Source organism: Bombus vancouverensis, chromosome 11, assembly GCF_051014615.1.
Source record: "Bombus vancouverensis nearcticus chromosome 11, iyBomVanc1_principal, whole genome shotgun sequence".
Taxonomy (NCBI): domain Eukaryota; kingdom Metazoa; phylum Arthropoda; class Insecta; order Hymenoptera; family Apidae; genus Bombus; species Bombus vancouverensis.
Window position 1 is genome coordinate 11213958 of NC_134921.1, and position 16356 is coordinate 11230313.

The 16356-nt window shown below is 48.5% G+C and overlaps 1 protein-coding gene across 1 annotated transcript in view; it reads right to left on the minus strand.

Moving 5' to 3' along the window:
- Positions 1 to 1824: 1824 nt before the first annotated feature.
- Positions 1825 to 16356, minus strand: part of LOC117154673 (uncharacterized) — a 40414-nt gene continuing 25882 nt past the window's right edge. The window contains exons 7-9 of the mRNA XM_076622945.1: positions 13934 to 14131; positions 11407 to 11584; positions 1825 to 7043 (exon numbers count right to left, since the gene is read on the minus strand). Coding sequence (XP_076479060.1) covers positions 6813 to 7043; positions 11407 to 11584; positions 13934 to 14131 — 607 coding nt within the window. The 3' untranslated portion in view covers positions 1825 to 6812. The remainder of the gene's footprint in view (positions 7044 to 11406; positions 11585 to 13933; positions 14132 to 16356) is intronic.

A 16356-nucleotide genomic window follows, 5' to 3' on the forward strand; every position in this document is an offset into this window, starting at 1 on the left:
TTTACGTAGTCCGTGGTATAATAGCTCGTTACCGAGTCTCATTGTAAACCGGCGATGTTAATGGGGATAGCAATTTTTCCCTGAGGCTGTAGCCAAGCGCAGCACTCTCGTTCGTACTACTCTCGTTGTCGTCGGCGTAGCTGCTACCTGGCTCGAACTCACGCGTGTACGGCAAAAGGAGCACGGACAGCCCTTATAAGGGTTGTCACCGTGGTTGCCGGTATAGGATAATAAGATACTACCTCCTTGCTTCTGGATCCCGGACAACGGGCGGAGGCCGTACAGATCGTGACCGTTCTGCCTGCAGAAGACGCACACTCGTGCTCCGACTGCTGTCTGTCTTTCTTCGACGCGTTGCAACGCGTGCCTCGGCTGCCGAAAATCTTCCTTTACGGGGAAAATTCCAACGCCACGTCGTTAACCGTGATAATCCGCGAGATTTTTCCAGTTGGCGTAACATCGAATTCGTTAGAATCGCGATACGGATACGGGGTGGCGTACAAAGTCCCGAGAGCGACCTAAACCGATACGTTACTGTACACACGTGGAGCACACGTATAAGGTGGTGGTCGAGCATCGAAGTTCACGAGGATCGGACGCACTAGGGTCCCGCAGATCGTATCTGCCGAGCGAGTTTACGTAGAAATCCGCGTTCTACCGACGAGCCGGACTAACCTAACTTAACCGCTCTCGAACAGTCAGCCCCTTCGGCTTCTGGTATCGCACTACGAATCGTCTGCTGAATCTTTGGCGCATATATTATCGAACACAGAGACTGTCGCGGAACGTTCCCCGCTAGGAACCGTGGAATTGTCTCGGGCGACGATTATCGACTTCGTGTGGCGAAGACTTACCACGGCCAAGGATGCTAAATTGGCCCTAATTCGAATCCAAAGATATTCCACTTACGCTCGTGGTCGTAAACTTTATACGAAATTTTACGTCAAATATGATCCCGTTGGTTCTCACGGCTTTTTAAAATCGAACTTCCAATTATAGTATAATAGGTTTCTCCTGTTCCCGTTCCTTTAATATTTTTTTTCCCCCCGCAACATGGATCGAAGATGCATCGATCGTAAAGTCGAGGAGATCGCGAATACGAAACGCATTCTTCCGTTGCTGCCCGTCTCTTACCCGAAAGCCGTGACGTTTATGGGCCCATATGGTGGTCGCTCGAAGCAAGCTGATCGGTTCATAAAGCATCCGACCGCGATTCTCTGGTAGTCACAAATCAACTCAACTGGATCGTTTGGGCCCAGTGTTTCAGCGGTCTGTGGTGTAACCAGGCTATATCTGTCGGAATGTACCTATGGTCTCGCGCTACTTCACCAAGACAAACGAACGCTCTCAGATAGATACGAATGAACGGTCCCAGAGACAACACCGAACCTTCGTCTTCTTCGTGGTCTCTCGTAACGGACGAGCCGCGGTGTGATACACGTAAAGCGACGCCCTTAAATCACCACGGACCCGAACGCCACATCCTTCCTTCCCTTTCCCTCCCCAGCCCCCTGTTCCCCTTTCCCTGACCGCCCCAAACCCTTCTCCTCATTTCCTTCCCTGGCGACTCCGAAGAAGGCTCACCACGTTGGCCACGTAGAGAACCTTCGGCCTTAAAAGAAAGATGGATTTATAAGGGCCCAACGGCAGGCCACGCACAGTTTCGGCGATTCCTGCTCGCTTCCACTAGCGACTCGCGTTCTCATTCGTCCGACAATTAGGTATAGGACGTACGCAGCGAAAGGCTGCGAGGATGATCAACGGGACAGAGACAAGGGCAGTGACTGTTTCGACGTAATTTTGTCTGTACAAATTTTTGGCAAGTCGGAGTAACGTCGATTTTTATTAATCTATTCGTTTCGTTACATAGGTAGGCAATTATCAAAGTTCGATTTACCAGCGATTTTCATAAGTGCACTTATGTAACGTAAACAGTCAGCGATACAGCGACTGTTATCCCTAGTGTCGAGTCTCGTTTATCAGGCATAATCACTCAGACCCGATTCCTTTACCTAATCGCCTTTTCGGCTCTTTATTACTCGTACATCTATCGTTATCGGCTATCGGTTACTTCCGATCTTTCCTAGAATCGATACGATATCTAGCAGTCTTACTATCGGATAAACCCAGACGAAGCTAGCCGGTATGTTTTTCATTTAAAAGGATGCCAATGGTTTCACTCGTATCGACGTGGGTATATACGGTGAAAGATGTAATCGCCGAGAACGGGCAAGATCGATACGATATAGAGCAAATATGACGGCGCGTTAACTGGGAACGCCGGGAGGAAGATTTTCCGATGACATCCCCCTTGGGAGCAGCAAATGCCTCCGCGTCCCCTCTGTGTTCTTTATCACCGTCCCGGAATGCTTGATAACGTTTGATTTGTTTCAATCGTAAATATCAAGACCACGCAATATGGCTCCCTCTTTGTGGGAGGGGAGGGATCGCGTAGGTGGTGTCGATGCAGACTCGCGTAGCCAGGACGTACGCGCTGGCATGCACGAGACACTGCGTCCTAGGCGAGTGCAATAATCGCGTTGCTCGCGTTACCGCTAGAATGATTATTAAACGGTGGCGTGACTCCACGAACCACCGAGGCAACCGGTTTAAACCATCGTCGCTTTTGAGCCCGAATCCACGATTACCCAGTAATTTACACCGCGCGATTCGTCCATTCGTTCGTAATATACGAAAAGCAATCCGTAGGATGAAAAGTTTCCACGTATTGGTGTGGCCGTGGTCGTCGAAGCGAGAGCTTCGACACGTGGTCTTAAATCGCGGAGATACGACGACGCCCGGTGAAGCGAGTCGATGTGGGGAGTAAAGATCGTGGAGTCGCGAACTTGCTATACACGCACGAATGCGCGCATCGTGGTTTTTCAATCGGGTTTCGGCGTATCCTTTAATTCGTCGCTCGAGGATAACACCCCTTCCTACTCTTCGCCACGGTCGTCCGGCCGTGTGCTCGCTCGTACGTGCATCTACGCACACGCGAGCGAGCGCCACGTTTCTGCATTTGCATTCCCGACGCAAGAGCTGCGCGCACGCCGCCAAGACAGGAGGCATCGAATGTTTAATTCAAGATACGTGAGAGTGTCGAGCCCGAGCGAGAGACTGTGAGAGAGAAAGAAGGAGAGCACGGAAGAACAAGACTGCTGCACCGACAGCGTGAGAGAGAGAGAGAGAGAGAGAGAGAGACTCTGCGGTATAGGGGTAAGGGCGAAGAGCTACAGAAGTTGCGTGCGTATAAGCGAGTCCTAGAGAGTGTGAGAGAGAGAGAGAGAGAGTGCGAGTGAGAACGAGAGAGAGGCGAGCAAGGAAAGGGAATGGGAAGGAAAGAGAACCGAAAGCGTAGGGTAGCAATTGATGGGACAGGGTGGCGCGTTTGTTGAGCTAATTACTGTAAGGCGAGGCGCTTACGCGCGCCGCTACATACAAACGGCATTAAAGGTGGTGGCCATCAATCCCCGTGGGTCCCCTTTTCCAGTCCTGGCAACTCGCCTCCTCCTATCCTCCGTCGTCTTCCCTACGCGGTGTCTCTCTGTCTCCGGCAACGTCCTTCTCGCAGGCCACGCGGCCCTTCCACGCGATACGGGATTCGTGGTATTAATTGGCGCGATCCTCCGTCCTGGCGATCGTTTCGAAATTTCACGGCTAAAAGAGAAGAACCGACGACCGGTTGTCCGCTGGAAGAAGGAACGGCCGTCGAAAGGAGCGCGGGTGTCGAAACGCTCGACGACCGGGGGCGTTCGGTCGTCCAGGTTCGCCAAAGCACAACACGAGGAGTAGGTACCTGCTATGAGAGTCTTGGTGCGACGGTGTGACGCGACATAAATAATCGCAGCCGATAATTAAGATGGCGTTTCGGCGCTTGTGCGTGTACGGGCCGACACCCGCTGTCTCTTCGCGACGTGGCATCGAGCTCACGCGTGTAGACACGCGAGGCCGTGTCCGAGCCATCCAGGGAAAATATATCGTCCGCCCTCGGCCCATTCCGCCTCGATCCTCTACACTCGCTTCGTTCGTCGTTTCGCGGGATAGAATGCCAGCGAATCCTCGCGAACTCTGGGACACCGAATATCGTAACGGGTAAGGGTCCTCTCTTCTCTCTCGGTTCTTTCTTTAGCAACGAACAAAAAAAAGGAGAGTGGGGGGGGGGGACGAGGGGAGAAAGGAAGACGACGAGGAAACAGAAGGAGAGAAGAGGAGAAGAGGAGAGGCGAAGCGAGACCGTCGAGTGCCGTATGCGAGAGCTCTGCTGTCACGGTAGAAAGTATTGCGTGGATTCATCTGGATAAACCTTGGTACGATCAATCACCTCGCGATTAACCGAACTGCCTACGAAATTGAACTCGAACAGCGTAATTTATAGCGCTTTTTTCGGGATAAGATAAGACGTGGCGGCTGGTGACACGACCGCTCTACACCGACAAAATCTCCTCGCTTTTCGAACGCGGAGAAGCCGCTTTCGACGAACTGACCGACCAATCACGGCCACGGCCAATCACGATTAATCACCACGATCGTTCGATGACTATCGGCATCCATAAAGTCGCAGCTAACGCAGCTAACCGTTGAAGGTTATTAACTGTCTAAATAAATGACGCGGTGAAGCGACATCGCGAGGGGAATCTCCGGCTGGCAGTGACATAAGTTGCCGAGTGTAATTAGGGGAATAAAGTCCGCGGAATTTCGCGAGCCACGCTGCCCGGCTAAGATCGTAAAGAGGACGAGTGTTCTGGCGTAATCCGAGGCCCGCAGACTCGTTGCGAGAAGGGGCTGCTGCTGCTGCAGAAACGACGAGGACGCGTTGGGGAATGAAGGTGGGGGGCGTCTCGGTGCCGACGTCGTCGTGCCAACCCCACGGGGCGCCAGGCTCGTTATATCTTCATTAAGCGGTGTACCTAACCATCCTGTCGCGACTTCTTAGCACTTTGCAGTTCACACTAATTTCGCGTTACTTTTTCTTTCTACGTATCGGTTTCCTTGTTCCCCGTGATAAACTCGCTATAAAGATGCCCGAAAGACAGCCACGCAGACCTCGTACATTCCCTTTTCGCGCTAGTTTTTACGATTCTTTGCCCGCGTAGACTCGATTCCTTACGGGTCTCTTTATATCTGCTAGCTTTTCGAACATCGTACGGAACGTTAGCCGTTAGCCGCGAACGGTGGACGAGAAGAGCGACGCAGCTTAAAGACTCGCGAGAACGAACTCGCAACGTGTACTAAGTTTCCAAAGATTAACTCAAAGTTACGTGACCGAGTAAACGACGCTCTGGCTAATGCCATACTCGCTTAAAGCAGAATATATATGTACGTACGTTCCGAAATTTGTAGGGGAGGCCGTTATAAGGACACCGCGTGTACCCTGTCAGAGTTATACTCGGACAGAAATAAAGTTAATACGCGTATAAATCGCCTCTGCATTAGCCGTAGGTTTACCAATAGCTGTAACGCGAATCGTGCCGCGATCACACGGTGGTTTCGATAAGCTCTGGTTCGGTCGTTGAATCGATTTAGACGCGGGTCTCGCGGCGAGAGAAGCGGCGCGAGTTTCGCAAGATTTAAGCGCGATCCTTTGTCCGAAGAGTAACGCCCGCGAATTTCGTGCTCGTGTGTCGGAGTAGGCCGTAGGATCGCCATCGGCAAGGAAATTCCAAGTCCCCGAATCGCCGTAAGATCGGGACACGTCGTTATGGGTCCGCGCGCTCTTTCCTCTTCTCCTTGTCCACCCCGGGCCTCTCCCTCACGGTTTGTGTTTCTCAAGCAGGGGACAGAGGCAGCAGAGCAGCATCGGCATCGGCATCAGCATCGGCATCGGCATCGGCATCGGCATCGGTATCGGGGCGGAGGGCCCGGTCCACGGGCAGAAGGAGGACGCGGTCGTAAATATTCGGGCGCCAAATAATGCCGGTTCCGAGCGAGAGCAAGCGACCACGACTGCTGCTCGACCCGTAATGAAGGACATCCTCGTTAATTAGTCAATAAATTATCCTTCGCGCTCACGACGCCCGTGCTCTCTCTCCTCTCTCCGTCTTTCCAGCTCGGTCTCGTCCTTTTTGCCCAGGAGAACTCAAGGGCCGCATACTTTACGACACCTATCTCGCGCGACAGCACGATGCATTTCTCACAATCAGGACCCTCGAAGACGGAAACGCGTCTTGTAAGACGATCCACGAGGTGGTCCGTCGCTGGCTTTCAGCCACGATGAATTTTTCAACGACCGTTTCGTCTCGTTTCGTTCCATTCCCTTCTCTCTCCTTCCCTCTCCCTCTTTCTCTCTCTTTCGTACGCCTCGGTACTTTCGTCCGCTCTTGTCCGCGTTCCCGATATCGTGTAAAGCAAAGACGCGAAACAGTACGATTAGTCGCGAGGGACCGACCGCTCTTCGTAAATTCGTTCGTCACGTTTGTCTTTATTTCTAACGAACGATGGAACGGTATACGTCTACTTCGGTTACACGAGTATGACGAAGCGAAACGTAATACAATGACGACAACTCGCAAACTTACGTACTTGCTGCGAACCGGCGCGTCGAGGAATCCGAGAAATCAGCAGGTGGACTCGAACGATTCTCGTAATATCTCGACGCTAGGGACATAAAGATTCGGTCGTGTACGCGTCCAAAGTACGTACCGTGCCACGTGACCGTACATCACTTTAACTATTTCCTGGCACGGTACAGGCCTACCGGTTCGCACGATCACGAACAACGAGAAGCAACGCCGATACCACCAACGTCCAGTGAGCTATGTTCGCCGCTGCTGACGATCCGCGGGATGTATATTCGAACGACGGTTGCGGCGCTTTTAATTCGACTCGTCGCAGTCTCGTCGAACCTTAAAAATCCCGACCACGTAATCGTTCGCGTGGTTAGGAGTTGGAAAAGCGTCGCTGTGTACATCCAAGAGATGCGCGCGAAGCTCTTTCGCGAAATTCGTCTGGAACGGCTCCGGGTTGTCTTCTTGGCAAACGTCGCATTCGTAGATCGTCTTGCCCGGATGCAAGTTCGTGGACAACACGTGTTTCCTCAGGTTTTCCTGCAACAAACACCATTACTATCAGCCTTGTTGTTATTCAGAGGTATGTAACTCTTTGGTGTACGATTCGATTACGAGTAGTTCGTAGGTGACGATACTCTTTTAGTATCGTAACTGAAGGAAGATCGCGAGCTTATCTATATATCTATATATCATAGATCAGTGATAGTGCAGCGAGCTTTTTTGATGCAGAAAATTACGATTTCTTCTGAATGACACTGACGCGTTTAATCCGAGAAGGGACGGTATTTCAGGATAACGCGATAGCAAAGTGACAAGGTATATAATGATTAAACTTCACCAGTTCATTCTGTGAATAGAAACAAGAAAAGAAATATTGTACGAGCGTACGTTTGCAAACGCTTTGTAAAAGACTTATAAAAGAAATACGAAACCTGAAGACAATCGACGAATAGTATGATGAAAGATGGTTCGGTCGGGGAGGTTGCATCGTTTGGACCGCGAGATCGTCGCATCTTACGCTATTGATAGACATCGTAGAAGAATTGATTCGAGACAAGAACTGACAGAAAGTATTCGACGATGAGAAGCAAAATAAGCATCGAATTCGCAGAGTGACGCAAACATCTAACTCGAATCGATTAGTTTCCGCATTTCTTGCGTAACCTTTTTACAAAGCGTTTATAGTCTTACGTTTGCACGATGTTTCTTTCCTGTTTCTACTCACAAAGCAAACTACCGAAATTCGATCGTTTAAAACCTCCTTCGACCAACGGACGAACATCTGTCCGTGTTATCCACTGAAAACTACAATCAGTATCTTATTTGGCACATATCGTAGTTTCCCTGTATCGCGTGTCTTATGGTCGTATGCATCTTAAGTGTCCCACGAATGCATAAAAATCCGCGTTCTATCTATAATAAGCGCGGATGCTTTTCGTAGCCACTGCATAATGCAACGAGGATCCAAAAGACGCGTGAAACTGACAACTAGCGAAACTAGATCGCAACAAATCGAACCGAAGATGCACGCAGAATGCAAAGGGAGAGGCAAGGCAAAACGACGAATCGCTTCACGATGTCACCGTAGCGGGAAAGATTGGCGCGGGATTAAACAGCATGGTCGGATAGGTGAACAGCGTGAACACGCGCGACATTCGGGAAGTCGAGGACGTTGGTGATGGAGTCAGAGTGTGGATTCGGTGTCGAGGAACGTTCGGGACGATCTTTCGCTGGTATCGGTCGACGGTGAATACCTGCGACCAGAATCGGTCTGCGGCAAACCGGACGCGTTCATTGGCTATGCCATGGAGCATTTAAAGGCGCTTTACCCTCTCGAGCTAAGTAGCTGGCCGTAGTCGTAAACATCTTCCTACCAGGCGGGCTTATACGAGCCGTTGATGGCAACGGCAACATCAAATTTAATTTCCCATAAGTAAATCTTTCTGCACGAGCAGCGCTCCGTGACGGTCTCTCGGATAAAGACCCGTTCACACCGTCATGGGCGGTCGTGCACCTCCGCGCGAAACGCTTTCTACAAGCCCGCGGAAAGTGTGCGCCGTCACGCAAATCGCTAGTATACGCTTTTCATTAATCCGATCGATTCCGATTCCTTCGGATATAATTTTCTGTTGCATCGAGACCGTACACGCTCGTCTGTATGTTACCGGCCGTAGAATACCCCGTTTTACGAGGCTTCGTTCTAGGATTTCAAATCGCCGCGCTTTATCTTCCTTCTTCTTTATTTCTTTCGGGATTCCAGCCGGTTCGGGGTCATATTAATTTCCTTCTACCTGTAGACTACTGTATCGTAACTCGAACGTAAATGTTTCTCCTAACGTATGTATATATGTATATATACGTATATACGTAGTAGACATATACATAACGCATGTATATATATATATATATATATTTATACGTATGTAATACTTCTATGGGAATTATCGAATATACAGGAAGGAAGAAAGAAAAAAAGAAACGTTCGATATTCTGTTGGCCGGCCGCTGACCGAGGAGGATTGTAAAATTGTAAGCGCAAACTGCCGGGATCTTTAACCCAGATCAAGATTTTATCGATGAGATATCCAATGGATGCGCGTTTCCACTTTTTACTCGATAACTAATAAATTCCGGCCAACGTTTATCCCGTTGCGTAACCCAGCCCGTCCGAAACCATCCCTTCAGGTAAATTTCCACCCAAGATACCGAATAAATCGATCGTATCGCTTCCATTCGATCGCCTACCGCAAACGCCCGATCGGTGGGAATTATTAAATCTTTATTATTTCGACTCGCCATTACTTACCGTGGGGCGGGGGCCAAGTCGGCAAGAAAATTGAAGAGGCAGATAAAAAACGATGGCAGTCGGGAGGAGATGAGAGGAGATGCGTGGAAACGCGTAGCGAATCCTAAACCAACCAATGCCTTCGAGAATTATCATTAACGCTACCACCACGTTGTTAGGCAGAGCTACAGTATCTCGGACAAGGCGAAATGTAATTTTTCCTAATGATATCACGAATTAAGCAAAAAAAAAAAAAAAAAGAACACAGCGATTAAAAATTCACTCGTTTCTTCTCGCGATTGCTTCTTTTTTCCTGCGTCTGTACGAGTAACAATTTCGTTCGTGTTTTCTTCAAATAGTCGATTAAATTAATATTATTATTAATTTCGTATAAAATCCATCGAATCGAGAAGCGTCTCGTTCGATCCATTTGTTTACCTCTCGATAAAACATCTTTCACTGTCGATCGAAAAGGGTTAAAGTATCGATCTGCTTCGTTTCTTCCGTACGAACGAATCGCTTCCTGACCAAGATTTTCTATAATTCCAATTAAAAGTCGATAAACGCCACCTAAGTCCGGTCACGTCGTCGATACGACCGATTAAAAAACGAAAGAGCCATAGATAAAAGAATCGTTGTATCGAAGGAGATGGAGTATCCTGGTGACGAGTTAACTCGTTCTTCCGCGGGTTAACAGCTTGAAATCTCAGCAAATAAACATCGTACTCGATATCGTCCGCGAGCTAAATCGATTCTTACATCCTCGTCCCGATTTTTCATCTCGTGGCTGACGTACGAACTCGAATCCGATCGGGTACGAATTTAATCGTTCGTTCGATTGCCGATCGTAATCGTAATATTACGATACCGGCGAAACGGCCGACCGATCTTATCCCCGGAAGAACGAAAACGAGCAAAACGAGCCCAGAAGCTGCCACGTCTTCCGTACAGTTACATACGACTCGATACAATTCAGAAGTGCCTACCTGCTGTATCATTATCGATGCAAGACGTACACCGTTCGCAATTCTCCGTGCCGCGAGATTACCTTGGCTCAAGTTATCCCAGGCTGAGAGCCACTGGAATGAGTTTATGTCGCTATCAAAGAGACACGGAGCCCTCGTATGCGAGTCGCATCCTAACTAAAGCTTCAAAGGGCATTAGCATACCGGCCGCTCGGTATGACTGGGCCGTGCGTGTGTGGGCATCCAGTGAGCACAATTAACTCGTTATCTTATCGCGCCTCGGTGGCGGCAGAGGCGGCGGCATGGTCCAAACGTTAAGGTGTACTTTGCTTAATTTACGCCGCAGAGTCACCGCGGCTACAAAAATTGAACTGCGAGTCAACCTTTCTACCGTGTACAGCCGTAACAGTTGGCAATACGAGACCGATCTTTCCGTTTCGATTCGACCCGCGTTCGAAAGGGGTTGTCGCAGCAAGGATGCAGCTGCAACGAGTAACCGTAAAATCTGAGATTTCATATTGCAAACGTTATTCGAGCCGATCGGAAGTCACATCGATCGAGTCGGCAAATTGAAAAATACGGGAGAACGATGATATCGCGAACGTTGTTTCATAGATCTACTTTCAAGTTTACCATTGCTCGTGTGCTTTTTTTTTGGTATCGCCACAAGTGAATTTATGGAAGTATATCGTATGGAATTAAGAAATTAATCGAAAGTGGAATTTGGCCAGTTTGGTTACCGAGAGGCTGATTTATGAGTCGATATGGAAAATATTTGCTCGTTACTTTCCATCGATATTACACCGTACCAATGCCCCGTGACTTTCTTCTTTAGACTAATTATTGCATTTATAGAAGCTGGCCTATGGCCGCGGAACAACTAATTCTGATTGCACCTTGTCTCACGCTACTCGCAAATCTCCAACGCTTTGCGTCTCCTACGATTTGTCAAATTTCCTTTTCGCAAATCAGAGCTACATCTTACGAATCGATATATTTCGCAAAAAGTGTATCGTATACGTGGACTTTCGTTACGTTTCGTGTAATTTTCTGCTCTACGATACTTTGAGTTTAATCACGTGGCTTTATTTACCTCGATTAACTCGACACGATGCTCGCAGTATAGATCCTTAGCAACTGGTTCGACTTACCAAGTTGTTGCTGGCGTACGGACAATGACGACACTTGTATGGCTTTGTGCCCGTGTGGAGACGCACGTGCCGCTGCAAATGAGAAGCGAGCTTCGTTTTAAAAGCGCAACCACTGTAGGGACATGCGCGAAGTTCTGATTTCGCCGCGTTCCCTGCTTCTTCGTGCCGAGTGCAGTGTCTGCAACAAAGAATTCGCAAGTCATGTTTACACGACCCACTCTCGGTTACGCATTCCAGCTTATCGACTTTGACGAACCCGGGCTACGCTACTCAGCGTACTAAAATTTACGTCTACAGCTACGATCGAATCTACGTGTAAATTTAAATGCGAATGTACGTGCGAATTTGTTTGATGTTAAACGCGAACGCGAGACGATCGATGAGAGCTGGTTGGCATTCGGCGTTCGAAACGTAGTTTATCGGTAGTCGACTTTTTCTCTCGCGTCTCGCGTTCCATCGGAGCAGAGGGCAAGAAGGAAGGACACGCAGTTGGGAAAAAACGCGGTACCATCGACGAGTTCATCGTCGTATCAGGGCCGGTGATTATGAACGATGCGATATGCGTGCGCGATATTGCGAGGGAGCCATTGGCCATGGTTACGTGTATATCAGGTTCGAAATGCGTGACACGTTTAATTAAAATCCTCTGTGATTTACTCCGCCGCACAGAGCGAGGCCGAAAGAGAGGGAGAAAGATCGGCGCTGGGAGAAAGAGGGAAAGGTGACAGTACAGGACAGCGACGAAAAAAGAGAACGAAAGGAAAACGTGGAAAGGGGAAGAACAGGGTATGGAAAGAGCGAAAGAGAGGGAGAGCAGGACGCAGCTAGAGAGACGAGAGTTTAGGGGGAGGTAGAGCGTAGAGAAGGCGCAGGTGGGAGAGAAAGAGAGACCCGTGACACTCTGTGGCTGCGTTGAGTTCGACTCACGTAGTAAGTACTCAATTCGCGATGAAATATCGCGCCGACCATCGCCATGCGGACGATCATAACGGGTTGCCCGCACTTGGCCGACTGCTGCACGCAACTTCCGCTTTCGTCGCTCTTTCCCTCTCTGTCTCGTTCTCTCTTTCTCGTTTCGCTTTTCGCCCCTTTCGTTTCTCTCTTCGTACTCTCTGTTTCCTCCCCTTTTTCCTCTCTGGCCATTCGTTTGGCAAAAGAGAAAAAGCGCAAAACAGTTGAAACGAACAACGAATCAAACGAGATGAAATTTATTAGAGGTCTTGCCCGATACAATGTCCTTAATAAGACTTAATTTAAATCGAATCGCTGGCGTTCGTGCGTAATCTACGAGGCGCACGCATCGCATATTTCCCGGTGCTAGTGTCCAACCACCTGTCTGCTCGGACAACTAAGAATCAATCGATTAATCCGATTAAAACGCGCGTACGTAGGATACCGGCGTACGTTCGTCGAATAATTAGCGTTTCGCTCTGCCGCGCCCCTTTCGCTCGCTTTCCCTCGAATCTTTTCAGTTATCCGAGAATTTGTTCGATTCGAAGAAGATACGAAGCGATCGTCGTTGATACGCCTGACCTGCGGTCCGAACGTTGTACCAAGGATTCTGTTAACGCTTCAAATTTTTCATTATCGGAAAATTTATTCAATTCGAAAGAAACAGACGGGAATCGTTACCGATCTATGACCGATCTTTCGTCCGAACTTTGCGGCAAAAGTTTTCCCAAACGAAACATTGAAATACAGAAAGTTTCAGCTGAATTTAAGGTGAGTTCGAGAGAGAAAAAATTCGGCAGAGTTCCATCATCGGATCTGAACATAGTCGCGGGATGTGTCGTAAGTTTGCTCGTAGCTTCGATTATAAAATAAATACGATGCATCAGCGCGAATGGAAAATTGCATGGAAAAGAGGAAAGGTGCGCCACGAAATGTGTACGGACTTGCGGTATAGATAAAATAAATTGTATCGATAATATTGCACGATAATATATTCGAGATTCCTGAATCGTGTGGCGACCGAGGGATCACGTGCGCGTACCAAGTGGCGCGTCTTCGGGCTCAAAGTACTACTACGCCCATAGCAATTAATTTTCTACTTCCGCAAAGACATCGATCACGCGTCGTACATACGCGATCCACGAGCACGACGAACAAGACGGAGGTTTGCATCATTCCCAGCGGGAATCTTGATTATAATTAATGCTGAATCCGACGTCGAATATTAACGAACGAATTTCTGCGTTTCGTTGCTTGTCTCGTTTATTCCGCGATTCCCTTTATTCCACCGAATAAAGTAACACGAACGTACGAGAAGCGTACATCGTTGGTGTAGAAAATACGTGTGCTTGGTCGATAAGAAAATTCGGATCGCTTTTCTCATTGCACTTGTATTGCACCTATTGCATCGAGCTGGTTAATTCGGAATTAACGCTACAAGCACGAAGAATACAATTTGCCACGCGAAACAGTTTTCTAAGATGAGAATTTTCTGTAAGGAGGCAAAAGCGTGAATTGGCTGTTTGGAATTTCTCGTCGATGAGATACGATAACGATTACAGGAATTTGTACGTACCGGCGTAGCTGAGTTTTCGTTTTGGCCGCGTAAGAACAATCGGAGCACTTGTATCGTCTATTAGACGGCGTGCTGTCGTGTACCAAGGTTCTGTGCGATCTCAATTCGGAGGCTGTTCGGAGCACCGTTGGACAGCCCGGAAGTCCGCACTTGTACTTTTTCCCAGCGTGGCGCAGCATATGCTGTCGCAGCGAGTGTCTGAAAGAAAAGAGAAATGGTCGTTGGAAGAGAAACCATTCGTATACGGGTGTTTAGCGTGTTCTAAAAATATTTCGCCGTAGAATTCGTATAATTTTTCGAATACCGAGAGTGGAACGATTGGCCGACACGACGACGCGCGGAATAATGATTTCGCGACTTAAAGGGACACGTTTTCGTTAAATTCAACGCGTAATAAGACAGCACAATGGCCCAACGAATGCATGGTACGCGTGTGACCATCGGCTGTTCGCACGCCATACGATCCGATCGCAGCTGTTGCATCCTATATCAACCTGCCGGCGAGCGCACACAAGAGCTGCACTTTAAATAGTTTCTGTCAAGAGGTGACGATCTATACGGTTACTGAACTTATACAACCAGATAGTCGAGCAACTCGACGAGTTCGCGTTCCTACTCTAGTTTCGCTACCGACATTGCCTCCTTCCTCGTTTCTTTTCCGATGCGACAGTTACTCTTGGCGAATGGTCGCACTGGAAATGTTGCACGGGTCCGTGCCATCCGTGTAAATGCGAAAACCGCGAACCAGGTAGCGACTTGGCGAATAGAAGAGGGGACGAATGAACGGCAGGAAAACGACAGAGAAGGCACGGGTAATACCGGCATTCCTCGGCACGTATAAAACTAAGCGAAAGCTCGTCGATGTTATCGAAATCGGCAGCAAATTTCCGAACGTGGTAGCCACGATCTTCGCGTACGTATCTCTCGGTGCTGTATCGAGATCTTTGCGAACGAACGTGGTCACCGGCGCAGGGAAACCTACCGCGGTAACAGAACGAAGGACACGGATTTTTCGAGATGGCAGCTCGACGATACCGGCAGCGGGCTCTCCGCGAGCGCGCAACAGAACGAACGCAGTGCCAGGATCCGAACGTGGACGAAGGACAGGCGGATCGAAGAAGAAAATCAAAGAAAAAGGGACGCGGAGGAGGACAGGGATTCGAAGCGGACGAAAGAAAGAAAAGGACAGAGACGAAGAACGGCAGAAGCAGAAGAGAGGCTACGAGATCTGGGCCGTCCTAGAGGGAGTCCCGGCCTACCCAATTGGCTACGCAAGTGTAACGGCAACTTTTACAATGTCAGGATATACACGCCCTCGCACGAGCTTAGGACGTACCTTCTCTTACACCTGCACTCGAATAGTCTTTGCAAGTACGTTGCCGTGTCACCCGTTGCACCAACCTCTGCACCCACTCGCCAAGCTACGCTTCTTCTTCGCCTCTTGTTTCCTTCGCGACCCCTGTCCGTCCTCTTCGCGCGACTTTTTTACCAGGCTCGTACTGCCGGTCAAGGACAAGTCGTATTCGAGCAGATCGGCCGGAAAGCCTACCGCTACGGCAGCCAATCGTCGAAACAAATTGACCGATCCTTCCAGAACGAACACACGCCACGTATCCTTCGTGCTATAGAAAGGATATAGTTATGATCGACTCGTACGCGTTACGCAAGACAACTCTTTGTTCGCAAACTCTTTTCGATCGAATTTATCTTAACAGATTCCGTTTTTCTTCTTTTTCTTTGTTTTTTTTTTTTTTTCACATGGAAGGAAATGGAAGCGGCTATAGAAGGAAATTAAGGAACGCAAGGATTCGCTCGATATTCTTGTCGTCGTTTTTTCTGCCGCCGAGACTCTGGAATTTTATGACATTCGAAGACGTTCAAGCGTTTACAACATTACGACGAATTATTGCCTGGTCCTTAATGGGTCAACCTGTTAACCGAGTTTTCCTTTAACTAGAAACTTTTATAATCAGGAATTGAAAGTTAATAAAAGCATAATTTATTTCCAGTATAAACTTTCTATCGTATAGTAATTGCTGCATTTGTAAAAATTAATTTGCCGCTGCGAAACAACTAGTTTCCGAGTTCTGCTCGAACGCCTCGTCTCTTTTTATGTCTTTTCGAGTCTCTGTTTCGGTGATCGAAACCCGCGCATTTTCAAGCTTCGCCAATTTTACGACTATCGTATTATCCCTGCCAAGAGTGCCATTTACTTTCCATTGTACTTTGTTGCCCTATCGAAAGTCATCGTTCCACTAACTTCGAGGAAAAATCGCGATGTTAATAAGATACTACGTTTTACGCCGAATTTATAAACTTAACGCGTACCACTATCTGCTGCGCATAGATTGCCTTTAGTTTCGACGATTTTGTTTTCCAGTTATTTCGTTACGATTGCGATCATTCGCACCGTGTGTCTTAGA